This window comes from Anas platyrhynchos, chromosome 1, assembly GCF_047663525.1.
Source record: "Anas platyrhynchos isolate ZD024472 breed Pekin duck chromosome 1, IASCAAS_PekinDuck_T2T, whole genome shotgun sequence".
Classification (NCBI taxonomy): Eukaryota; Metazoa; Chordata; class Aves; order Anseriformes; family Anatidae; genus Anas; species Anas platyrhynchos.
The window spans coordinates 75,091,241-75,118,168 of NC_092587.1; the positions used below are offsets into that span (position 1 = coordinate 75,091,241).

At 38.0% G+C, this 26,928-nt stretch overlaps 1 protein-coding gene across 6 annotated transcripts in view; it reads left to right on the forward strand.

Moving 5' to 3' along the window:
* ITPR2 (inositol 1,4,5-trisphosphate receptor type 2) overlaps positions 1 to 26,928 on the forward strand; it is a 275,621-nt gene that overhangs the window by 86,037 nt on the left and 162,656 nt on the right. For all 6 annotated transcript variants that reach the window (XM_072041998.1, XM_005022980.5, XM_038177656.2 and 3 more), the window contains 10 exons: positions 315 to 473; positions 1,405 to 1,577; positions 3,087 to 3,206; positions 3,308 to 3,493; positions 4,105 to 4,356; positions 5,875 to 6,019; positions 6,931 to 7,081; positions 21,743 to 21,936; positions 24,486 to 24,618; positions 25,541 to 25,598. In XM_072041998.1, coding sequence (XP_071898099.1) covers positions 315 to 473; positions 1,405 to 1,577; positions 3,087 to 3,206; positions 3,308 to 3,493; positions 4,105 to 4,356; positions 5,875 to 6,019; positions 6,931 to 7,081; positions 21,743 to 21,936; positions 24,486 to 24,618; positions 25,541 to 25,598 — 1,571 coding nt within the window. The remainder of the gene's footprint in view (positions 1 to 314; positions 474 to 1,404; positions 1,578 to 3,086; positions 3,207 to 3,307; positions 3,494 to 4,104; positions 4,357 to 5,874; positions 6,020 to 6,930; positions 7,082 to 21,742; positions 21,937 to 24,485; positions 24,619 to 25,540; positions 25,599 to 26,928) is intronic.

Here is a 26,928-nt window from a genome sequence, read left to right on the forward strand (position 1 = left end):
TAATAATAAAAAAATTGTTCTCCATTTTCTTTAATTTAGCTAAAGTTAAGGCACTTAATTTACAGTGTTTTAAGCTGGAGATAACAGTCGAGAGAAAGTGGTAGGAAAATACAAAGCTAAACACATAAGTTATAATGTCTGAGATAGTCACTGCCCCCCATATTTAGTGATATTTAGATGATAAATACAGTGATTCACTTCTGACTTGGGTCAGTAGGGGCCTTGTGCTGATTCTGTTAGTGGACATAGACAGCTATAGGTTAAGGAAAAATCTTGGTTTGATTTTAATCCTCAGTGTTTTTGATTTTGAACAGATATTTGGGATCCTCAAAGCTCCTTTTAAGGACAAAGGTGAAGGATCAATGCTGAGACTTGAAGACCTAGGTGACCAGAGATATGCCCCATACAAATACATGTTAAGGTTATGTTACAGAGTTCTCAGACATTCCCAGCAGGACTACAGGAAGAACCAGGTCAGTGGTATTCAAGATATTGTTTTTCCCTAGATTCTGTAATTATATATCCCGGGTTTGATCTTGCACTCTGTATTTACAAGCGTGATTTTGTGGTAATCCTTGGGGATGGTGAAAGGACTGGGTTCTGTGTAGATTAGTAGTAAGTAGAAAGTCACTCACTTATTATTGCCCCATGCTGTGGAACAGTGCTTTTGTTTTGTAGGCATTTTTATATGAATGGAGTGATCAACAATGAATGTCATAGATTCACTGCTTCCTTCAAGGACTCTGGGTTATGAAGTGGGAAAGCTAAAAAAAATGTGTTTCAGTTGCTTAAATATTTATATAGTGATGGCTATGAGTCAAACCAGAGGTTATTCTGTCAGGTAGCCTGTTTTTCCATTTCTGGAGACTCCTAATGAATATGATATAATTCAGAACAAGTTATCAAGTACTTTGCACATTGCAGCACAGAAAAAAATCACTAATTTTTTAAATGTGAAGGGGCTGAAGATAAAAGATTGAACTTTTATGTGTGGTTTCTTTGTTTTCTTTCTAATATTACTCACAAATATTTCTGTCTGGGAGGGGTTAGAAAGGGGGAAGAGGAGTTTTTTAAAACTGTACAAATCTTCATTTTGCCTCTTTTAAAAAATGTTTGCCCTTTCTTGAATTTTATATGTATTTTAATGGATTTATTCAGTTTATGAAAGAGTAAGAAAAGCTAGTCAAACCTAATATTATATCTTTTTTCCTGGAGTATATAATTGAGGTGCTTAGATATTCCTTCGTTCAGGCCAGTTCAGAGAGAAAAGTTTTGAGGATTATATTGATTGTTAATTGAGAGGTAGATTCTTCTGATTCTAAAAGAAAAACACGAGTGCTTAACAGGTGATGATGCAAATTTTTATTTATTTATTTATTTATGTATTTATTTATTTATTTTCAGGAATATATTGCTAAGAACTTCTGTGTCATGCAATCCCAGATTGGTTATGATATTCTGGCAGAAGACACCATCACAGCTTTGCTGCACAACAACAGAAAACTGCTAGAGAAACACATCACAGCTAAAGAAATAGAGACATTTGTTAATTTACTCAGGAGAAATCGAGAGCCAAGGTTTGAAGTGGTCCACATAATATTCTTTTTCTATATTGATAGGCTTTTATATTTGTAGCAGCAGTGAATATGCCTGCTATTCATTATTATGTTGTGTCTTTCTTCCTGCTGATTTTTTTTTTTGATGTCGCAGACTAAAAAATACATGAACGCTGCTAGAAAATATCAGAAATACCCTTAACTCTTACAATTTGACAATACATGCATTTCAGAACAAGAGCTTGGTGAAGAGCAAGGTTTATACTTTGCAAAACACTTCTGAAAAATGGCTTTAGTTTAGATTGGGACAGATAAACAAATAGAAATTCTAATTTCTCATAACTCTGCTCCTCTGCAAAACTGCCATTTGTGTTCATTCTCCTGCTAATAATTTGGTGTGAATGACATAGATGTCAATTTAACTAAGCTTTTATTAATCAGTTCTGCATTTTTTTTTATTAAGCATTTTTCTGCAGGTACTGATTGCAAGTCAGACCTGAAAGGGGCCTAGGATGGTGAACATGTGTTCTAGACCAGATTTTATTTCAAATGAAAAATTCTGGCCTTGAACTTAGCTCAGTCAGATTTTTTTTTATTAGCTTTAGGATAGAATATAATGTAAATTGATTTATTTTTTTAAATGGAAAATTGTTTATTTTTTTAATTAGATTTTTCGGTTGTAGAAGTACCTAAGTAATACAAATATAAGAAATTTTGAAGGTCAAATACTATCCTCAGTAATTGTGAATACCACTTTTCTGTTAGCAATTTAGGGTATTGCTCAAGGCCCTGGTGCATCATTTTAGCTCCAACTAGGTAAATACTGCAGAATTCTGTGTTGTTATGTAGAAGCAGATTCATAGGAAACAGATTTCCATGCAATGCAGCTTTCTTAGTTTAGCTTTACATAGAATGACTCCTTTGAATACAGAAGGTCTTGCCAGATCTTCTCTCTTCTGTTGACTGTGTCACTTCAGAGACTTAAAAGGCAGCTTTAAAAGTTGTAGATGTGTACTGCAGTGCAATGGAGTTCCTCAGAGGACACGTGACTGTCTTCAGCACAAGTAATATCTCCTTGCTACTTGGGTTAGGGAGTCACCCGTTACCTGCTGGGTAAGATTGGCAAGAATGTGTGCTCTTGCTTTTGGTTCCTGACAAGGACAGGACCTTCAGTGGACCTCCCCTGCCAGATCAGCTTAAGAAGCTTCAGGTTGCTTTTAATTTCTGGCACAACACTTTGGCCTTTGATTTGCTGGTAAATGTCTTACTTGAGGTCTTTGTCTTTCTCTCCTTAGCTGATTGTTCAGCACCATTCAAGTCTGCTCTCAAAGCTATTGCTCATTTTTATCTGTTGTGAGTTGCAATAATACAAATAAGCAAAGACTGTATTTTGATAAATCTCACAATATATGCTCCCCTGAATATATTTGTGATGGATGCTAGAGATTTATACAGTGATGTTTCTGTGTAGTGTATAAAGTTTCATGTTCTGTTGCATCTGTTGTTTTTGTTTGGTTTTTGACTGCACAGATTCTTGGATTATCTCTCAGACCTGTGTGTATCTAACACCACAGCAATACCAGTAACTCAGGAACTCATCTGCAAGTTTATGCTGAGCCCAGGAAATGCCGACATTCTCATTCAGACCAAGTAAGCATCCATAATCAGAACATAACTTTTCTCTCTGTGCTCTGTTGTTACATTTGTAGCAGTTTGTGAGTGACTCGATTGTCAATGTTTTGTCCTTGCAGGCTAGTTTCAACACAAATGGACAATCCCTTGGAATGCCCAGTCATCTCGGATGACATTGATGAAGAGGAAGTGTGGCTTTACTGGATTGACAGTAACAAGGAACCTCATGGCAAAGCCATCAGACACCTAGCTCAGGAGGCAAAGGAAGGCACAAAAGCTGATTTAGAAGTTCTTACCTACTACAGGTAAAACCGCTTAAAAAAATGGAAGAAAAATGTTAACTCTCCATGGAGCCTGGTGCTGTTCTGATCCAGTTGATTTGTTAATATCAAAAAAGGAAACCAGGTCATACCAGAAACCGAGATTAAAAGTTTGATTCAGGTTTTTCCTGTAAAAAGCGTCACAGTGTCTGCTGTCTATTACAGACAAATATGGAGTTTTCTTTGTGATAGTTTTGTGTCTGTCTAATTTTTCCTCTTACTTTTTATTTGTGGGGCTATGTTTTAGGTTGTGCTGCTCTTGGAAGCAAGACATGTTCTGAAGAAGGAGTTCCTCAGCATTCTGGGGTTTAGAGAGGAGACAGGATCAAGGAATAGTGTCCTACACAGATTGATAACAAATTGTTCAAATGCTTCAGCCTTCCTTTGAACATTGCTTCCTTTGAATTTCGAAGGGAGTTCAGTCTTCTTGGAGACTGGAGCCTGATAGCATTTTTAATGGCAAATTGGTAACTCAACCATTTTTAGAGTTTACGCAAGAAGGTCTGAGATCAGACTTGTAAAGGGAGATTATGAGGTTCTTTGTTTCATGGTGTTCAAATAAATCAGTTGGAAACATGCTATTATTTTTCTTTCAGGTACCAGCTGAACCTCTTTGCAAGAATGTGCCTGGACCGCCAGTATCTAGCCATCAACCAGATTTCTGCACAACTGTCAGTAGACTTGATTCTACGATGTATGTCTGATGAAAGCCTCCCTTTTGATCTCCGGGCTTCTTTTTGCCGTCTGATGCTACACATGCATGTGGACAGAGATCCACAGGAGTCTGTGGTACCTGTCAGATACGCCAGATTGTGGACTGAAATTCCTACCAAGATCACAATTCATGAGTGAGTAGCAAGTGTTTTGAAAAAAAAAAAATACGTACAAAAGTATTTTAAAGGGATTAGTCTCAGAACAAAACAGTTGCAGATGTCTAATGTCAACATGTATGCAAAAAGCTATTTTGTTGCAGAACAATGAGCTATTAGTTGTTGTTAATCTTGGAAACTTCCATGGATAGGTTTACATGGAAATATAATCATCTAGGTTGGAAAAGGCCTTCAGAATATGAACTGAAGGTCCAATCATCAGCCTGATCTACTGACCTCTGTCACTAAACTGTGTCCCTTAGTGCCACATCTTCAGTTTTACTTCATTTTATTTATTCACATTATTTCTCTTATACAGAACAAACTGGGGATAAAATTGAATGGCCTTTTCTCAGAATAACCAAACTTGAAGTAATCAAATTGTCTAACATTACACATTTACTAGGTTGGAACTCAGTTTTGTACTTCAAGCTCAACTTGAATCCGCAGTGGGAAAGCCAGTATTAAGAGTTAGGTGTAGCTATTGCCCCAGAAACAGTTCACAGAGGCTTTGGCCTCCATCCAGCAAAGTACTTAAGCATGTGTTAAATTTAAGTATGGAAGAAGGGCTCATGGACTTCAGTGGAAACCCTTTCTGGCTTAAATAATTTGATGGAGCAATGCCATTGTGCTAGGCCCAGAAATGGAGGTATCTGGCAGAAGAGACAAAGAGGAAGAAATGTAGCAGTCCAGCAGCCAGTATTGCTTCTGTTAGTGGGATGATGGACTACTTTGACACATAAGACAACACAGTCCTAATTGGTGGTAGAAATTGATTGTCCCAAGTTGCTTTCTTGATCTGCTGTCTTTATGGTTGAGATAATAATGGAGAAAAGAAGGGGTGACCTCGTTGCTCTCTTCAACTTTCTGTGCAGGGGACGTGGGTGAAGTGGGAGATGCTAGTCTCTTCTTCCTGGTAGCTGATGACAGGACACATGGGAATGGCCCAAAGCTGCACCAGGGGAGGTTCGCACTGGACATTAGGAAAAAATTATTTTCTGAGAGGCTGGTCAAACATTGGAACAAGTTTCCTAGAGAGGTGGTTGATGTCCCATGCCTGTCAGTGTTCAATAAGCATTTGGGTAATGCCCTCAATATGTTTTAACTTTTGGTTATCCCTGAAGTGGTCAAGCAATTGGTCTTGATGATTGTTGAAAGTCCCTTTCAACTGTTCTGTAATATTCTGTTCTCTGGCTGATGAGCACATTTATGAGTGCTGTCAGAACCATCGTATTTTTCTGTCTCTGTTATTCCTGCTCATTGCAATACTTTGTGGTACTGTTGGAGGGAAGGTTTGTGTGTCCTCTGTCTGCCATCTGTGCATATCTATGTAGAATTAACTGATGTCTACCCCTTCTCCTTACAGAGTACTGTCAGTGATTTACAGAGAACTGACAGATTTTAAAGCATCGTGATTGGTTCGGTTATTCTTCAGTGGCAGCTGATCTTTATATTAGGGGTGTTTAATTTTCCTTCCTTCTGTGCCTTGCATTGTAGGTATGATTCTTTCACAGATTCTTCAAGAAATGAAATGAAGAGGAAATTTGCACTAACTATGGAATTTGTAGAAGAGTACTTGAAAGAAGTTGTAAATCAGCCCTTTCCTTTTGGAGACAAAGAGAAAAATAAACTTACATTTGAGGTACTTCTCAGCTATCTCCTTCCTAACTTACGGTATTTCTCATTTCAGCTAGATGAATGCTGGCTCTTTCAAAATAAAGGTACTTGCAGAGTAATGGTCCCAATAAGGCCCTAGTTTCTATTTCAAGTGTTCTTGCTGATGACTTGCTGCAGAAAATAGTATGTCTTCTGTCAAACAACTGTATTGTTTCTTCCAAGATTGTTGCATTTCAGTGGCAGAGGAAGGGGTGTGTGTGGGGATAAATGGTGGTACACTCTTTCTGTACACAGTGGTTGCTAATGCAGAGACTCTTCAGTGTAAGAAGGTACTGTTCTCTGTGTAGGATAGGACATTGAAGGAAATATTTGGAATAATCTAATCCTGTGTTGTAATATTGTTTGAAATTCCTTACAGAAACTTCAGAAAGGCCTAATTCACGTGGGTTCAAATAAAATTGAATAAAGGGGAGATGCTTACAGCTTTTACAGTTCTTCCTCCAATCTACCTCCCAAGCTTTGTTGCTTCTGCCTCTGGTCATCTGAAATCACCTCCATTTCAACTTTCGACAGACATCTGCTGTTCTTATGACTTCCATCTTCTCTGTAACTGCTGTCTCTTTAAGTAGTTTCCTGGTATTTTTCTTCTTGATCTCACATACCTTTCGAGATGCAATTGGACCTTTTCAGTCTGTCCGAAGCCTCATGTTGTTTTCATTCTTCCTCCTTCAACTTGACTAAACTCTGAAAAACATTTGATGTCAATGGCCTTGATTCAAAGCCCATTTAAATCATTGGAAAGACTTGTACTAATGTGAATGCACTCCAGATATGGATCTCTGTGCAAGCTGCTGTAGAAAATGCGACTTTATTGCACAGCTGAATACTACAGAAGTTAACAACGTTTCCTTATTTTTTAATTTGTTTTTGTCACAGGTGGTACATCTGGCTCGAAACCTCATCTACTTTGGCTTTTATAGTTTTAGTGAACTTCTTAGACTGACTCGGACACTGCTGGCAATTCTAGATATTGTTCAAGTTCCTATGTCATCATACTTCGAAAGGTTGAGCAAGTTTCAGGATGGAGGTAAGAGAAGCAGCAAAGAATTGTGTTCCAAAATGTAAATCAATATTTAGGTTGGAATAATTTATGGAATGTCTCATTCACACATAAACTCTTGAACAGGAATGTATTGCAGGATACATTAAGATGGTTGGTTAAAAAGGAACCTTTTTGAACAGAGCTGCAGACTTCATGACTTGTGGTTACTATGTTGATGCTGCTGCTCCATCACTTATTTAGAATTGAACTTTCAAGTCTGCATCCAAGCTTCAATGTATGTTGAGTTGACCATCCCAAACAAATGCAGAGATACATTTGCATGTGGACGACAATGTTGATGTCTCATGTATAGCACAAGTATTTATCAGTCTCCTCAACACTTCACTTAAGGAGGGAATATGATATTACTGGTTTAAGTACTGCAGAGGACCAGATGATGAAAGTTTCAGATGAGGCCATCTTCTCCATCTGTTTGTCAGTTTTTTAACCAGACCAGAGTGCCTGTTTGGCAATCCAAGGACAATGTTGTATGTCCCATTGCCTTTTGTACTATGTCTTAAAAGTGGCTTTGCTGTCCAGGCTTAAAAATGGCATTGAAATTTTGCTGCAGAGATGCAAATGTTCTTATGTTGAAATACCTTCTACAGTTTTTGATAAAAATAATAGGATCTCCATCTTTAGATGGTCATATCTTGTCTTCAGCCTCCTTCTTGTTTTCTCTTTGGCAGTTCATAAAACATGAGTCATGCAAGTCCACTTTGCGGTTGTTACTCAGAATAATTCTAAATGTCTGATGGCTATTCCCAAACATTTTACCATTCTTACTCTGGAAGTACATACTTACCCACACATGGACAGCATTAGGCTATGAAGATGCCTATGTCAAAAGGATGCATAATTTAGAAGCAATTTCATAACACTTAATCAGTATTTTTGAGCACCCAATTCACAGAATTTCATGCCTGAAGAGTATATTTTATGTCTGAAAAAAATATTACTCAAGCAAAACAGGTTAGTGCTTTTAAGAGAAGATGCACGAAAACCAACCAGCGTAAACTTTAGTGGTGGCAGATCAAGAGAAAGAGCTCAAGAAATCATCAGGTACTGTAGTTCCTGACATTTTGGTGACAAATGCTATGTCTGAAATAACAATCATTTATAACTTCCACCTAACTTTGTTTTGTGTGGCAGCCCATTTGTGAGGAATGAATCAGATCTTAGGGTCAGGACTTTGGTTGGCATAAGTTTCTGTAGTTCTAGGGCATGTAAGAGTCTGCACAAGCTGAATATTTGGCTCCACTCTTTCCATATATATAATCCCCCCTTCCCCCTTTTTTTAAGTACTCACATGCAGTGTGCATTTAAAACATACAGGGATTTTCAGTCCTTATTATATTTGTAAGATGAGTATGAATGAGTCTCAGTAACTAGGTGGGAACTGAAAAAAATTAATCTGACTGAGGATAGTCATTGCACTTCTGTTTAGTAGCGCTTTAAAGCCAGACTGGTAGTTGTCGTCCACTTACATCTTTGTCTTTGCTACAAGGAAATGAGAAGGTTTGAAAGGAGTTCAAAACACATGGCCTTTAACCTTCTTGTGTTTTCTCTGCATCACTAAGTATGACCTAGCTGTAGCACTGCTGCAATTTGTCCACACTGAATCAGGAAGAGTTGATCTTGCTAGATTTGCTGACTTGTGCCGTAGTGTGGTTGACTGCTTCTGTGTCTGGTCTTTTCAGACTTCATGAACATGTTCTTGAACCCACAGTAAGATGGAGAAAGTGTTTGTATTTTCTGTCTTGGAGTGGTGGTGGTGTTAGAGTGGGCTGGAACTTCTGAGTGTCAGCATGTGTTGGATTGTAAATGGTGCTGAGGCTGAGTGAGTCCTGGCTTGAGACTGGGCTTGAATCTCAGTTTAATTAATACTTTGCTGTATTAGGGCTGCTGGAACAGGAGCCCTAATAGGAGGAGAGACCATGGATTTGATTTTGCAGTTCTTTGCATCTTGTGCAGTCACTCAGCCAAAAAGGTTGACCCAAATCTATTCATGTCAATTAGGTCCTATGGATTCTGGATCCACCTGGTCCAGTATGTACTATGAAGCCTGAGAAATGAACAGGCTAAGAGGGAATTTGGATTCATGAATGTGATCTAGATCATCCCTCACTCTGACTGTAAGAATTGCTTGTCAGGCTCAAGATGCAGTTATACATTGTTTTTCAGTCTTATAATACTTAAAAGATTGTACTTACTCCAAAAGTTCCCCTTCCCCTTTCACAGATATTCTCTATCTTGTAAAACTGAGTCGTTGAGAATGTGTCAGTTTTTTTTTTTCATCAGTTACCTGCCTTGCCTTTTTTGTTATCCGTTTTTCCTTATAATACTCATGTCTTATGTTATTAAGTAAAGAGTTACAACGGAAAGCAGCCTAGCCTGTTTTTTGAAATATGTGTTGCCATTTTCTTAAATCAGGATGCTCTGCTGTTTTTTCAGGAAGTGTTTTCTTATTCATAATTTCCATAATGTACAAAGAAATAAGATGGATTGTTTCCTGTCCTCATTCAGGGTTGTGGAACTCCTCCTTCCAGTGAGGTAGGGACAGGTCTTCCTGTCTTTAGAAGAGGTCAGATTCCCCATATCTGTTCAGACTGTGGCAAGGATCTCACTCCATAGCATCCTCTCTGGCAGGTCCAATACTTCAGACATTAATATTGGTATTACCTTTGAAGAATAACACAGAATATTTATTGTAGGTAAGCTTCCCGCCAACTCCTCTAATGTTGTGCAGGTTGATGTGGCTTCTTTCTTAAAGAAAGTTAGCTTCTATAACTTGCAAAATTCATTATGTTGATCTTATTTAAATAAGTAAAAATTAGGTGAGATCATATCTGTTCTGAGACTGATGAATTAATGGTATAAATAAATATGCTTAAATTTTACCAAATGCTAGGAACCTGATGCTGTGACTTTAATGTAGGAAATTGCTACAGAATACCAGCTTGGGCTCTGTATATTTTAATTTTCATCACTATCTTACTGTAAAATTACATAGTTTGATATTAAATGGATACTTAGCAGCAGTATTTCAAGAATAATTATGCCTGTTCAGAAATGCAGGTTCTAGGACAAATGACCAGCGAAGAGGAATGACCAAATAGAAAAGTCATTTTACTACTATTCTGCAGCTCTAGTAGATCCAAGGTCTATAGAAGTTAAGAACTTTGGGTAGGACCTGTTTATTTTACATGATGGGTCTTGCATTTTAGTTTTGTTAAAAAATATTTATTTCTGAGGGGTACTCAGTGCTGTGTATTTGAGGACAGACAGTATGTCCTCGCTTTCCATTATTGACATCAAATTGTTCCAGGCCAATAACAGCAAAAGCTTCCTGTGTCCAATTCCCATAATGTGGAGTTGTATCAAACTGGTGAGCTTGTCTCTTTCCTGTTTTGCCACCGTTCGACATCATGAAATCTGTGGTAAAGATTTTAAGAACGGATAAAAATCTATTAAGGGTGAAGGGGAAGGACGAGGCTGGACTTGTCTGTGGGAAGTATCTTAGAGCTGTGCATCCCAAAATTGAAACAGCCAAATTCACAACCAGCAATCTGAAGTTTTCTTCCTTATTTAATACTTAGTCCTTAAACAGACTCACTTATTATAGTAAAACTACTTACTATGTAAGGAAGTATATACAAGTGTTCAACTGTTAAAGCAAATCTGAAAAATGGGATGTGTTACTAAGTTTAGTGGAAGGTTTCGTGCAACGAAGGTTTGGTTATCTTGAGGAAAAAGGTTAATTTTTTTTATCCTCTTAAATTTTGAGTCATATTGATGGCTGAGGTAGTCCTTGGTGTTGTGTGCAAATTTCTCTATGTTGGTTCTGCAAAGATAATGAAAAGACCCTTTACATTATTTTTTATATTTTAACTTGCTGCCTTTAAAAATCTTGATTTTAACCATCAGCTACCTTACCCAGAATTAAATCAGTGTGCATGTGGTCATGTGGTTTTCAGGTGTGACCTTGTTTGATGAGGACAGACTGGGGAAAATTGACTAGAAACATTTGTGAGATAGGATACTGGAAAAAGAAAAGAAGTGTGTTTTTGGAATGCTTCTTACCTAGCTTGTATCCTAAAAATAAATTGACTTGGAAATGTTGCAGCTAGCTTCAGTTTTCAATCAGAGTATTGTAACTTTAAATATATATTTTTTTATTATTGGAACCTTTTTTTTTTTCCTTTAAGATTTTGAAAAATCTGGGGTTTACAAAATATGCTACCTGTATCCTGAAGAGATATTTTTTGTTTAAGTGAGGACTTAATAGTGCTGTCTTTCTGGTACCTTTCAAGAACATTATAATCTCTTACAGTTTTAATTAAAAGTTAAAGTAGTTGCTTTTCTAATAAGTGCACCCTGCTGTATCATTCTAAAGTCAGGAGCCAATCTGCCTTGTCCGATACTGGTTATTTATTCTATCTGAATTGAAATGCACATCTTTCTCTCTAAGTGATTGATCTTTCGAATAGCTGATTTTAGTCAAACCACATAGCCACAGCTTGTCAGGTCTGAAAGACCTCGCATGGTAGCATTAACAGGCAAGCTACATGTTTGCCATGCAGCTCAGCTTTATTTAGTTAGCATTATTTGTAAATGATAATAACGACATGCAAAGAATACATTTATGAACTTAAGTTGCATTGTCTTGAGATGCAATTCCCAATGCTGGGCACCAACTTTAAAAAGCTGTCAGTGGGATAAACTTGGGTTATCTGCAGAGTAGGAGCTCTTCACAAATAGCTAGAATTTTCCATCAGCAGTAAGGATCTTCCAGTTCCCTTTTCTTCCACAGAGGAAGTATATGCTCAGTCTGTCTGACAAATAGGTCTAAAACCTACGTATAATATGTTCCAATTCCTCTTGTCACATGAAGTATGTTTTTCGTGACTGGCTCAACAGATGCCCCATTTTACCTGTTCAAGCCAGTAACCAAACATCTCTGCTCCTTCACACTGTTTAGATCTTTAATTCAGTAGCACCTCTCTCCTATAGTCTGAAGGGAGTAAAGGGTAAATGTGTGTCCATAGATGACCCAAGATCTTGAAACACTTCTTTAAAATGTATCTGGAGAAGCCTGACCCCTATGTCACGCTGCAAGCTTTGTTTCTTTGTTGTGATGTAAAGAATTTGACCCTGGCAAAAATGACTCTCTCCTGAAGACTTCAGGAGTGGTGAGCTACCATCTCTCTGCAAAGGAGTGCTTGCATATCAATGTGTCAGGGAACTACAGTCTAGTCTTCTGCCATTTTGGTTCATCTGGTTAGTCTGCTTAGTCTCTAGGCTGCAAGTAGAGTGCATAGTGCTTAAAAACACTGTTTTACTGGTTTTCAAAAGTAGTGAGAATACTACTGGAAAGAACAGTGTTTGAGAACAAGGTTGGACCTGCCATTTCTTCTGTGTCTGTGAGCCTTCTGTAACAAGAAGGACCAGATATCATCCAGGTCTATTAGAAAATAATACATTGTTTCTCAGCCTTGCATCTGTGTCTGTTAGCTGCTCTTTTCACTAGTTAGGAATTTGAAATACCTTCTTTAGGCATACTTTGATTAGCAGAGCTAATGAGGCAGTGACTGGCTGGCAAACTGGAGCAATAATTTATGCCAACAATTAAAAAAAAGGTGGGGAGGACTAGATAAGAAATAAGTTTTAACCCTTAGGAAAGCTAGCTGTGTTAGTCACAGATGTCTGCAGTGAAACAACTGCCATTCAGTGCAGGGTATTATCAGACCAAAGGGGAAGTCAGTCTGAGAGTTTAATTCTCTGGCATGGACCATTTCTCTTTTCTCTTTATTTCTTTCCTCATCATGAGACCTGTGCATTAATGTGATTCTAGAGATGATTGCTCTTCTAGGAATCAATACCTGCTTCATAGATTTAACTCAACTAGTAGGCTTGATTCCCATGATGCTTTTTACTATCAAAGCCAGTGTGCTGATATATGTTTTTTTTTTTTTTCCCCATCTTTCCTTCCTGTACTGTTTGTGGCAAGAAAGCTGTATTTTTGACACTGCTTTGTGGTTTTGGGGATAGGCAACATCAGAAGAATGTCAGAAGAAGGTGAGGTTTAGAGTTTCTAGGTGGTGGTGAGTTTGCATGCAAAAAGGGAGAGCTTGTGGATATGCTGTAGTTAACTGGAGGTTGGGATGGCCAGATTGATTTGGGTGTGGATAGCAAATGTATGTGCATTGCATACTGTTACTTTTTTTTCTTTTTTTTTTTCCTCATTAGTTCTGAGGGCTGTATAAACTGCAGAAGTGGCCTCACCTTTTGCCCTTAATGTAATGCATTAGGTTTTCTGTGAGACTCACCTGAGGTCAGCTAGTTGTTGAGCAATGAAAAACTGCCTAATGAAGAAATAAAGTGTTATTCTTGGCCTGTTTATGGTAGGTTCTGCAGTCTTTATGAGCAAGCTCTGTACAAAACCTGTACAAATTAATACCTCTTTTGCAAACAGAGCTATAAGGCGTAATGCCTCTGGCAAATAATATATAGCTCTGAAGAGTTTGAAATAAAATAAGTTCCTTTAGGTACTGAAGTGTTGTTATTATATGTCTTAAAAATGGCTGTAACTTTTCACATGGAAAAATTAAATTGCATGAAACCAAATCAACAAAAGCAAAGAACTGCAGAGGTAAAGCTGCCACTGGATGTTTAATTTAGCCCTTGGTAACTAGGCGGTGCTGCAATATGGTCCTCTGCCAGAGGATCCCCAAAGACTGGCAATGTTGCATGCTTTAAGATGGCACTGAAGCTTTTTAAAAGGTTATGTTGGAGGAGTAGTGTAGGTCTCACTGAAATCCACAGAGTCAAGGCCATTTGGAGTCAGGACTCATGTCAGCAGTCATTTGGAAAGTGACTTGCTGTTGCAAGTACAGTCTTAAAACCCGCTTGAACATGCCAGTGCTGAGGCATGGCTTGATACAAGATCAGCTTTGCTGAGAGCTGATTTTGATGATGGTAAAAGTCTTGGACTTTCAGCAGCCTGTCATTTGTCTCCTACTGTAGCAGTGAGCTTGGAAGCTGGTATAAAGCTTCATCAGAGCACTGGAAAACTTCAGTTTTGACACATCAGGGGCTACAGCTGGTAAAAGTTAACTTAAAGGGGAAAAATGAGAGTGGCTGAGGAGCGCTAAGAAAGATTTGGGACTTCATGGGGTTGCATATGGGGAAGGAGGCCTGAAAGGCTGTGGTGAAAGCAGTGGGCCTGGTAGGAAGGGGAGATAAGTATATTGATATCTGTGAGGAAACAGCAATAGGTGCGGTCAGTCCAGCAGTGGCATTTCTGGGTGTTGGTAGGTGCTAACGGGCCTCAGGCTGTAGGTACTGAGGGGTTCTGAGTGTGCCCTTCTGATGCTGTTGTTTTTCCTCTCTTTCCCCCCTAGCAGTGTTGAAGGCACAGGAGACTGACTAGGGGGAAGGCCAGATTCCTTTATCTTGCTATACAGGGCTTGGCCTCTAAATGACTAGTATTCTGTGAGGGAGAAAAGTTTTATTTTATTTTATTTTATTTTATTTTATTTTATTTTATTTTATTTTATTTTATTTTATTTTATTTTATTTTATTTTATTTTATTTTATTTTATTTTATTTTATTTTATTTTATTTTATTTTATTTTATTTTATTTTATTTTATTTTATTTTTTATTGGGGAATGATGGTGGTGGATAACAGCTGATGCAGAGATCCTAACTTTTAAATTACCTTAAATATAGCTCAGCTGTGTTTCCTGTCTAGATTTTCCTTAGAACCTAGGAACAACTTTCCTTGATCAAGACTTGGGGAGATAGGGCTCCTTTCCCACCAGCTGAGGTGCTTGGGAGGGATGTGAGAAGGTTGCTTAAGATTCTTGCAGTCCTGTAGAATATTTTGGGAAGTGGGAGGAGGCTTACACTTCATGGAAGTAAACCAGTAAAACCTCTAATAAAGTAGTTTGTGTAGCTGCCAGTGCATCATACAGATGCAACTGATGTTGCTTTGTATCTAGGGATTCAAGCCACAGCTGAACATTAGCCCAAGGCTTCCTTTGGGAATGATTGGGAAGGCAGGAGGAACTGAGGCTGGCCCTCTGCTCAGTTTGTTAAGGAAAAATGGCTTTCAAAGTCTACTGTCTCTCTTGATTTCTTTGCTATTAAGAGCTAATACAACCTGTGGGAATGCTTTGTTCTAGAAATGGATAATCCCAGAGTTCAGAAGAGAAGTAGCTTCAAAGAGCTATGAGAAAACATATGGGGGTCGTAGGCAGTTTGTTATTCACTGTAGTCCTTCAGCCTCTGCATTTATTTGTTTCAGGAGTTAATGTTTTTTGTACTAGCACATGCTCTCTGGTTTGTGTTGTCCTACATGGGAACTGAAGTGTTTTCTAGGAGGTATTTGGAAGAAGTTGAAGCATTTGGTCATTCATCTGGTCTTACTCAAATGATGCTCAGGTTTGATGAGACCGGAGAGTTGTTTTTATGACTTCATAATTGCAGAGATAAAGAGAAAAAGGCCTCATTTTTGCAAAACATATGGTTTGTCTCCTTTTTCTGCCCCTAAGTATATATGCAAGATTGGACGATGTGTTGGGCGGGTTAACGGAAGAGTTTTTGGAACATTGGACACATGTAAATTTATCATTATCTGGTCATTAAGTACCAGATTTTCTGAAAAACCCATTATATGTTGTCTCCTATTTGAAGAACCTATGGTATGTCAGCTCTTACTTAGTTATCTCGTTTCTAGAAGCATTAAGCATCTAGCTTCTCCACTCCCTAATGAGAGCTGTTGGGTGTTAGAATAGTTCTGAAAACACAGAAATGTTTCACATTTCTGAGCAGGAAGATGAGCACTGTGGAAAGCTGAGCAGAAAATGGCTGAACAGTTTTCCAAATTGAATTATAGGAATCTATCTTTCCTCTTATCTATACTGAGGAAGACTGAGCAATGTTAGTAAGAGCAGACTGTCCCTGTGTGACATGTAGAGACCAGGTCAGGTGCATATAGTTAATTTTTAAATAAGCAAGGCTGCAAGTCACTGGTGTCTTCGGGATATCTGTGAAGTAGGAGGCTACTCACAGTAAGATTATTTGCCAGCCTTTTAGGCAGTCCATTGTTTATACACATTCAGCTACTGCATGGTTCTCTGTACTGTTTGTGAAATACCTTATATGCTGTACATACCTGTCCACTAAGAACAAATTGAGGATGCTGCGTAGCAATTGGCTAGGAGCAGTTTTAAGAAAAGGTATTAATTGCTACCTGTCTTTGGCAGTTGTTTTCCTTTCTAAATATGGTATTTTGTCACTTACCATCCATGCTGTATTCCATAGCAGATTGTTGTTTACTTTTATATTTTGCTTTTAGAATTTTTGCAACCAGTAAATGACTTCTCAAGAAAGTATATTTATGTAGAAAATGAAGTGTCAAGTTATCCACTATTTCGATTACTTGGGAGGTTGTTATTTTTTTCCCCATAATTGACTCCTCTGAAAAGTCTTTTTTTCTCTGAGAGGCCGCTGTGTTGTCAATCGTGCCAAATTGTATGAGATTATGTGTTACAGTTTTATGACAGAAACTGATATTCATTAGGAAGTTGTGATCACTGTAATAAAAAGTAATGAAAAGGAGATGCATGGTTGTCTTTTCAGAACATGACAAGCATTCTCTTCTTTCCTCTTATTTCAGTGTCTGTCAGTCTGTAGGTCCTTCAAATTACCACTTGTGTGTACAGTAATTTCAGTCTTTGATTGGCAAACCTTGTGAGACTACATTCAGGCATTTCTAATTGGTTCTACTGCTTATGGAAGGTTCTTGATAACTAACTTGTCTTGGTAGGGGAAAGAGCAGAGAGGAAGAATTGGGGAGAGGGAGGGAAAATTGCAAAAGAGAAGATTTGTGGGAATTCCACTGAGCTCTTTTCCTCTGTTGGTCAAAGTCACAGCTCTGAGCACTTTTTGCAGTGGTTTGCTGATGAGATTAGCTGTTGGCTGTCCAAACTAGCTCATTCCCACAGTGCAGTGTCTATTCTCTCCCTCTTTTCAGGCATGTATAAGTGTGACCTTACATTACAGAAGTGTAATTACAAGTGTCACCTTGACCTTACAGAAGTCAACAAACGAGGGACGTCAGCAAGATAAGGGTGGCAACATGATATAAAGTCACAGTTCAGACTTCTCGTTTCATCTCTAGCATAAAGTATACACAAAAGTAATCAGGGTTCACAACTATTTTGCTCTGTGTTCATTTTAGCTTGGTTAACTAGCTGAGGCAGTAAGTTATTTTTTCTTAGGACATTAGTATGCAGGAAGCACTCTGGAGCTGGAACTGAGATCAGAGCTCTGTTGTTTTAGTCATACATACTGAGAACTTAAATCTCTTTTGTTGATCAACATATTTTGTATTGCATTGTTGCAGGTTTATCTGACATGCAGTCAGTCACTTGTTAAGCCACAATAACCTTTCTGTATGTCTTACCCTAGAGACTCATACCCTTTCCTGCTGAGATAACTGTATTAAACCCAAGAGAACACAAAAGTATGTCAAGAAGGAACAAGTCACTAGTGAGAGTGCTGCTGGCCCCTGATGTTTGTGAGTGACAGATTTAAATCCATGTGTGATGTGATCTAGACTTCCAAGGCAGGACAGATGCACTGAGTGACATAAATGTTGATCTACTGGGGGAACTTTTGGAAGAGAAGCTGTTACCCACTCTTTATGTACATGAATGATCCTTGTGGCTTCTTTCAAATAATAGAGCAATTCCTCCCATTGTGGGGATATAGACAGCTGCCTCATTTCCATGTGCAAATATGCTGATTGACTGCTGTGTACTTTAAGAGATGGCTACATTTCATCAGAACACTACAAAACATAGTTGATGAATTTCTTGAAAATTATGATAAATTTTTCCAGTTGCCATATTATTTGCACCTGGGAATATTCTTCCCAAGCCAGTTAATTAAAAATAATAATTGTCAGTATCATATAGTTGCTAGAAATTTTTCCAAGGTGGATTTACCCATAATGCCTCGTTTCACTGATATTGACAGAAATAAAGCACTGCTCACTTCAGGTGTGGATATTAAACTGGATTAAGTAGACTTTTCTCTCACTAAAATCCTTTCCTATGCATTAATGAAATACAATTTGAAATGGCAGTATTAGTAAGTACCACCTTAACCCTCCTGTGCTTTTCTGCCTTTAGCTGTTTAGATGAGTCACTGGAGGTCAATAGTCATGGGGTGTGGTGGACAGAGGTTTTATCCTTGTTACAGATTCTCTTATAAAGCTCCTTCACAGCTACCACTCACTGGTTTGTCTTTTACCATTGATGTTCTGCTGATACAGGGAAAAGGCAGCAGTCATCTCATTTCTTTTTGTTTCCTGAATGCTTTAATAGGCTTCATAGTCCCATTAGCTGAGTACATCCCAGTCTTCATTCTATCAGGCCTCTCAGTATCCATTTTAAAGATGGAGAGAGAGTATTCTCCTCATTTATGGAAGTGGTCCTGAAATGCAGGGAGACTAATTTCTTGGTCACAGAGGGAGCTGAATCCCATCACAATGTTTCCTATCTTCTCTGGTGCCTGTTCAGCATCCCAGTGATGGCTGTCAAATATGCAGGATGTATGTTCCAGGCAAATCCCAGCTTGCTTTCTTCAAGAACATGAGCTTAAGATAACTTAAGATATTGAACAGAGAGCAGTGATTATTCCCTACCCTATAAAGAGAGGGAGTCATGGACCAAGGTGAGAATGAGTAAATGTTATGACTGGGTCTTGGGACTGGACTTAAGCAGGACTTGTGGAAGAATCAGTGTCAATACCTATATTTGCTTTATGCTGTTGTTAGCAGTTAGAAGAACTTTCTGTGCTTGCCTAATGTGAGGATTTAGCCCTTAGTTTGACTTGTAACTTTTGTTTCCTAACATCATGCAAAGCCAGAAATACATCTTTTCCCTTTGTAGGGACTTCAGGTATTTTTTTCAAAAGACCAATTCACACTGATTGCACACCAGACTGGATGCTGAATGGGACCTCAAACATGACACTAATCTGCCTCATTTACTTAGAAAAAGCAAATTCTCTGTATGTTTCCTTTTAAAGTAAGGGTTAAAGGCATCCTCTTTACTGCATGCAGTACTTGAGCTCTGTGGCTTGAAGAAAGAAGAGCATAAGAGGAGGATATTGCTAATAAAATAAAATATAGCTTTGGCTTTTTACAGCAGATTATCTAGGAAGAGCATTTCTGCAATGTGAGTAAAACTTGGCAGCTGCATGTTGATTAAAATGTACAAAAGACATACAAGAACAATTCAGGTTTACCTCAACAAAGCTACATCTCCTCCATTCTCTGTTTACTTTTAGTGTAGTCTAGGTCTTGGCACTGTTTCTGCAAAGAAGTGCTATCATTTGCTTCCTTTTCTCCATTCGTTCAGATCTGTGCTTTGCAAGAAAGAAAACTAACTCATGTAGGTATGTAACATGATATTCTCATTCATACTTCTCCCTGCCTTTGCAAGAAGATAATCATTGATTCCTTGGGATGCTTTTCCTATTGAAATTGTCTGAACTTGGGTAGACCTGTGCGGTGTCAAGAGTTGGACTTGATGATCCTTAAGGGTCCCTTCCAACTCAGGATATTCTATGATTCTATGATTCTAAATTCACTATAGGGAAAGACCAGTATAACCTATAGGAATAAATGGTATCTCTTTTTTGAGTTTGCTGAACTGGCATCATCGATAGGTACCATTGCAACTAGACTAAACTAAAGGTTTTTTCCAAATGAGTGTAATTTTTTTTCTATGTGTAACTTACAAAGGGTACTGTCATTACAGGTAATAGTTTAACTTTCAGGACAACCTTCTGTACCGAACCATCTCTTGGGACTTTTTTGAAGGGTATGGTTACGTAAGTGGGAGTGAATGGGGAAAGACTCTAAACTCTCTCTTCTCCTAAATGAGTTCATGTAAGTTGGGACATCGAGGTGCTTGAGACAGTCCAGAGAAGGGCAAGGAAGCTGGTGAGGGGAATGGAGAACAAGTCTTATGAGAAGCAGCTGGGATTGGTCAGCCTGGAGAAGAGGAGGCTCAGGGACGACCTTATTGCTCTCTATAGGTACCTTAAAGGAGGCTGTAGCGAGATGGGGGTTGGTCTATTCTCCCATGTGCCTGGCAACAGTGTGAGGGGGAACGGGCTAAAGTTGTGCCAGGGGAGGTTTAGGTTGGATATTAGGAAGAACTTCTTTACTGAAAGGGTTGTTAGGCATTGGAATGGGCTGCCCAGGGAAGTGGTTGAGTCACCAACCAACCCTGGAGGTCTTTAAAAGACATTTAGATGTAGAGCTTAGTGGTATGGTTTAGTGGAGGACTTGTTAGTGTTAGGTCAGAGGTTGGACTAGGTGATCTTGGAGGTCTCTTCCAACCTAGATGATTCTGTGATTTTGTGAAGTTGAGGGGAATGACTGTTCTGTGAGCCAAATAATTATTTATCATTTCTGTTATTCAGTTATTAAAACAAACAAACAAACCAACATCCAAAACCTCAGACTCCAACCTCACACATGTAAGTACAGAGACATAAATCACACACATAAATGCCAATGTATGTGGATTTACAAACTGTCCAGGTGGTCAGTGTGTATAATGGGATTAATCATATTTATCATGAGCTTCAGCAAGCCTAAGCATGCATAGGAATGTTTCCTATTCAGCTTGTTATGTAGAGATACATGTGTACATACACCCAGCATCAGCTCCAGACTTTGTTGAGATGCTTCTGCCCTATTTGTTACTCATTCACATACAGTAGAAGGCCAGCAACCCTGTGAAGATGCATCAGTCTTTCTCCTGCCAGTTTTTTTAGTTGTCTTTGGATTGTGGACTGTCATCTGGACAATGTACAGAGATTAATCAGTCTTTCACAGCCTCAAATCTCTACTCTCTGTTAGCATGACATATATGAAACTTGAGCTTTTGCAGTGCAAAAAGCATCTTTACCATGAACCTTTTTCTATGATCAATCATTAAGGGGAAGATATCAATCAGAGTAGGCATGGAAAATTAACTCCTCCTATGTGTCTGCAAAGCAAGGTCATAAATTACAGCAGTGGAAGATAGAAATGAAATAACAGTAAATGTTCTCTGTAAAAAAAAAAAAAAGTTTTCTAACAATAAACATAGTCAAGAAGTGGAATAGCTCATTTAGGAATGCTGTAAAAGGTGAGATATTTATCATTTAAATATTCTTAAAAACAGGTTAAACAGTCCTCTTTCAGAAGTTTTCTTAGATCTAAATAATATGCCTTTAGATGAAGGATTGAATTACGTGAACTACCGAGATTCCTTTTGCTCTGCTTTTTACAATTTCTTGTAACAAAGCTGTGGAAAGCTTTTGGTATCTTTTCCATCTGTTGACCTTGTAAGCAATGATTCCCTGGAAAATCGGTGAAGAAAATTTTCACAAAACCATTGGGTAATTTGAGTGAATCCATTCCCCTGATTTTTGATGAGGAATTGAGGACTTGTTTTTCAATAGGCCAATTAAGACTGTTTAGGCATTTGACAACACGGTTGCATGTGTCATATATAACTTTGCAAGAAAGCTTCACTGATGGTAAATATATATGTATGTGTTTAATACATAGGAAACAATGTTATGAGGACCATCCATGGTGTAGGAGAGATGATGACCCAAATGGTACTGAGCAGAGGATCTATATTTCCCCTCAGTGCCCCTGATGTACAGCCAAGCATTCACCCAAGCAAGCAAGCCAGCACCTCAGAGAGTGAAGATGTGATTGTAATGGACACCAAATTGAAAATCATTGAGATTTTGCAGGTAATAATGATTGATGGAGTATTGAATGACAATTCTTTTGCACTTATTTATTTATTCACTTAGTGGCAGGTTCTGTTACCCACATTCTTGCTATTTACTGATCTGTTCATTGAGTAAATTACGCTTTGATACGAGGAAGAAAATTTCTCTGTGTGAATTATGGTACAGTTATGGTCCTCACTGTGTTACATTTAACTTGAAGGATCTAGGTGCTGTAGAAACTCCATTGCTATAAATGTGAAGAGGCAGAACTTGTACATTAAGCTAGCTCTCTAATGTTTTCTAAAGACAGCATTCCTGTTCCAGTCTCATTACCACTCATTTTACACTGTGGTAACTTATTTGACTTTAATATTGACTCCACCTTTGCATTAGTTTGGTGAAGGGCAGAATTGGACATAGACCCACTGAACTCAGGCAAGGCCACACAATTTGGAAGTCCTTTTCAGATTTCCACTGTTAGCAGCCCACAGACTATTCTCCTAGCTGAACTGACAAGCTGTATGACACTAGTGTGCCTCCTGAGATAGAATTTCCACTTTGTGCTATTAGTAAGTAAAGTGGCACACATATGTTCTGCATATCAAATCCCAGTTCCTGCAATACTTATGCACTGATGGAATTTTTCAGTGTTTTCTGTAAATTCTGCTCATCTGTCACTTTTGAATGATTTCGTTTGTTCCGAATGCTTATAAATTATTTAGATTACCTTAATTACTTGTCATCTGAAAGGCTATCAGTTGTTAGATTATCCTCAATACTGCATATGTTACTTTCAGAGCTGCTTTAGTTTAAGGCTTTTGGGGGAGAAAGAAGTGTTCTGAAGTGATGTCACCTAAAGAATACCATTCATGTATATTGTTTCTCATTTTCATTTGATTTGGTGACTGTAGGTGTTTCTCTCCATGCTGTCATGCTCTACTGGTTGATACACAGATGAATGATTCCAGGACACCAACCTCTTCCCATGCATTCTCTGTTTGCTCAATGGAAAGAGAATCACATTTTGTTTCAGCCTTTCATCTTTCACAGCACATTCAGTGTGAGAGCTCCCAGGACTGGAGAGTAATCCTGTGTTGTTGCTTTATCGTTGGTTTGTTAGTTATGGTTTAGTTACATAGTCAAATTACTGCAGATTAGCAAGTTGTCATGTTGGGTGAACCCAGGTATATATGCTTATATATGACCTTAGTTCACAAGTAATGTAGAGTAATTCAGTTTAATTTAAAATGCGATGAAGAAGGATTAACTAAAATCATGTTACCTTTCATTATTGCACTATTACCCTAAAAGGCAAGTAAGAATATTTTAGATTTATTGTGTTGTCATGCATAGCTAGTAAAATGGTGATTAAAACTTCTCTATTCTAAGAAATATTTCAGTTTATAGTAATTGGATTCTCAATATATCCTCTTGTTCCTTTAAGTAAAATTGTATTTTTACTTAACAGTTTCTATTCTGCTATCAGCCAGAATTAAACAGACGGCCTGATAGACGTGACTACATGTGGACTGGAGAAATGTGTATTTTTAAAAATTTTGCTGCTACAGTGACAGGGTAACTTGACTGTGGAATCTAAATAAACATGCCTTTTTTCCCTTTTGTTAGAAATTTTAAAGAAAAAATGTTGTTTATTAAACTGACATTTTATTTGCTTTTAGATGGCATAGTCCTAGTTACCCTAGTGAAATCTTACAACAGTATTCAGGGTCTGGGAGGTTGTATGATTTTAGTTAGAGATCAAAGAAACAGGCTGCCACCATTTGTTTAGTCATCACTTGCCACCTGAGTCTTGGTAACTTAATGTGCGTGATTTCTTCCCCGCTGCATGTGAAACATGTTAAATAATTGCAAACCTCTTCATTGTATGCTTACATTTACTGCGGGCAAGGAGCATGTGCATGGGAAGTACTGAAGCTCAGTTGATGGGCAGTCAGTAGATAAAGTGTAGGATGTGTACCTCTCAGTCCTTCAGCTGGTACTAATGTCTGTAGCCAGGTTATTTTCCCCCCTTTTCCAATGTAAAAGCAGCACTTACAGGTTTGATTTAAGATTTTTCCTATGTGAGCTTCAGATTTCACAGCTGAAGACAGCAACAATTAAAAGAAAGCATCTGTCAGGCATCTGAGTGTGTGATCCTTGAGCATGTCATCTTTACTCTCAACCCCACACCACTTCTTATCACTATTGCTTATTAGAAGCCTGGCTGAAATATGAAATAATCTGTTTCAACGTGGGTTTGGATATACTGTTCTGGCTCGTAGGCAGCATGGACAAGGCAGTGTGCAGGAACCTCTGGACAAATAAGTCTGCTTCTTAGTATTCAGCAGATGACAGGGAAGTGTTCAATACATCCCAGGATGGTGGGAAGGAAGAAAGAAATCACAGCAAGCTGAAACAAATGTAGTGGATTTGTATTTCATAGTGGACATATTTATTTAAAATAATCATATATTCCTGTACATTCCACCACAAAAACAAACAAACAAACAAACCCTAACCTGTGTTATTACTTAGGAGAAGTCTTATTTTTAAATTTCTTCTTGTAGTTTATTCTCAGTGTTAGACTGGACTATAGAATATCCTACATGCTGTCTATCTATAAGAGAGAGTTTGGGGAAAACAATGAAAATGTCAATAGCTCTACAACGTCTCCACCTGACACACCAGGAATTCCCTCAGGTAAATGTTGCTATTGTGTTACAATGTAAAATAATTATGTGTAGACTATTACGTTGTTATAGATACTTTAGCAAGCAGTAAACTCAACTACACCAGAAGATGCATGTCACTTGAATTTGAAAAGCTCGTGAGAAAATGAAAATCTTAAGGAATTCCACAAAAAGATGCTTGCTGGTCTGTCATCCTCAAACTGAAATGTGATTCCTTTCTCCCATTGCGGCAATTCATTCTCTCATTTGTACTCTCCCCAAAACACTGGAAAATGACAATCATTTTGGACAAAATGGTTGTGAATGGATGAGGACTGCTTTAACTGAGGTTAATGTAGCATTGGAATGGCTTGGCTTTTCAGAGAGTGTTCTTGTGCATGCAGAGGTGCTTGAAAGACTGACAGCTGTATGTGTGATGAGCTACAGGTAGGGTAGAATTTAATTGGAGGTGCTGTGCAGCAATGGGGTGGTTAAAGAACATTGAAGTCTTAAGTAGTGAGGTATATTAAAGTTATTCTAAAGCAGAATAATGGTGTGGTAAATGATTTGGCTTATGATAAATATTCTGAAGTTCACGTATCTCATTTTGCTGCTTTATGGGGTTTGTCTGGTCTAACAAAAATGTAAAAGTTTCATATTCTATGTCATTTGTGATACAGCACCATGTAGCTCTAGTCCATCACTAGAATTTGGCTCTTCCTCGGTAGTAGTAAAACACAATTTAACCCTGCCCTCTGTCCTATTTCTTCCCTACTGTTCTGTTCCTTTTGTTTTTTCCTTGAATATACAGAGTTTTACTTAGTTGAGGAATGCAGTAAGACCTTCACTTTATAATATCCACTTTAAAGACAGAGTTCCTTTTCACAGTGCAGATATACAATGATCAGTATGTTAAAAAAATAAAATAAAATGTTATTTTAATTGTTTTCCAGCAATTGTTCCTGACATAGATGAGATTGCAGCTCAGGCTGAAACCATGTTTGCTGGCAGGTATATTCTCTGAAGTTTTACTTCCCTATATTCATCTATTTGTTCACTTTGATAATTATTATGGACAATGTCTCTTTATTCTATATGTGTTTTCATACCCGTTTCTCTTCCTTTGGTGGCTACTTATTACATAACCTATTTGTAGACAGAAATGTGCCAGAAGAGACCTGGATTTCAAACAAGCAAACAGCCCAGTGCATATGAGTGATTGACAGAATGCAATGATCTTCTTGATCATCTACAGTTGTAAGACAGTAGAAAGTTTTGCCTTGTTCCCAAAGGTAGTTGGGGAATGGTGTACAGGTGTATTGGGCTAAAACACGCTATTTATTTCTCTCTACAATGTCTCATATGGGTGCTTTTAAAGAAAGACCATTTTCTGGTGTAGCTTATGACTGTCATCCCAAATTTCTTGGATCTGGAGGGTATTGTTGACCCTCACTATTTCTTATTGATCACATGACCTGTTATCATTGCACCCTGTCCTTGACATTACTAAGAATGTAATGCCAACAGTGATCTATTTCATGTGACTCTGCAGATCAACTGTGGACCCACTTGCCATGATCTTCTGGACCACCAGAGGCCTGTAGATCACAAGTTATGCTTGCAGAGTCTTGGAAGTGGTTTCAGCTATGCTGTGAACAACAGCAAAAACAAAAAAAAAAAAGTACAGAAAATATCCACACTGGAGAGTTACTACCATTATCAATATATTGGTTTAACTTCGCTGGTACAATTTTATAATTATACCAGTAAAAATGATTCCCATTTAGACAAAGCCTTAGACTTCAAAGTTTTTCCTGGAACTAGGGAGAAAGATCTGCAAGATGGGATTTCTGATCTTTTCTCTCTGTCCCTTATGCGTTCTCAATCTTTACCAGTGAGAGCAATGCCTCCAGTCCTCTCCCTGAACTCCCATAATGTAAAACAACACATAGCCCCTGGCATCTGCATCTTTAAAATGAACAGAGAGACTGAATGTTTTCTTGGAAACGTTATTTCTACTTTGATATGTTAAGTGTAAATCTGCCTTCTGTTGCTCCAGATTATAAAAGAGGTTCCAGAAAAAAGATGCTTTTGGCAATTCCTACAATTTTTTGGTTTATTTTTTCTTGAATGAAATTTTAATAGTAGCTGAAAAGGGAAGGAGTGAAAAGGATGGGGCCAAATAAATCTCTGATAAAATGCTGTTGCCTTCAGTTAGTTTGGACTGTGAATGAGCTTGGCACAATTTATCTGCAACATAAACGAATGTTTTTGCAATATGGATTTTAATCACAGTATTTGGAACATTTTATACATATTTACTTTATTTCCATTTTGTCCA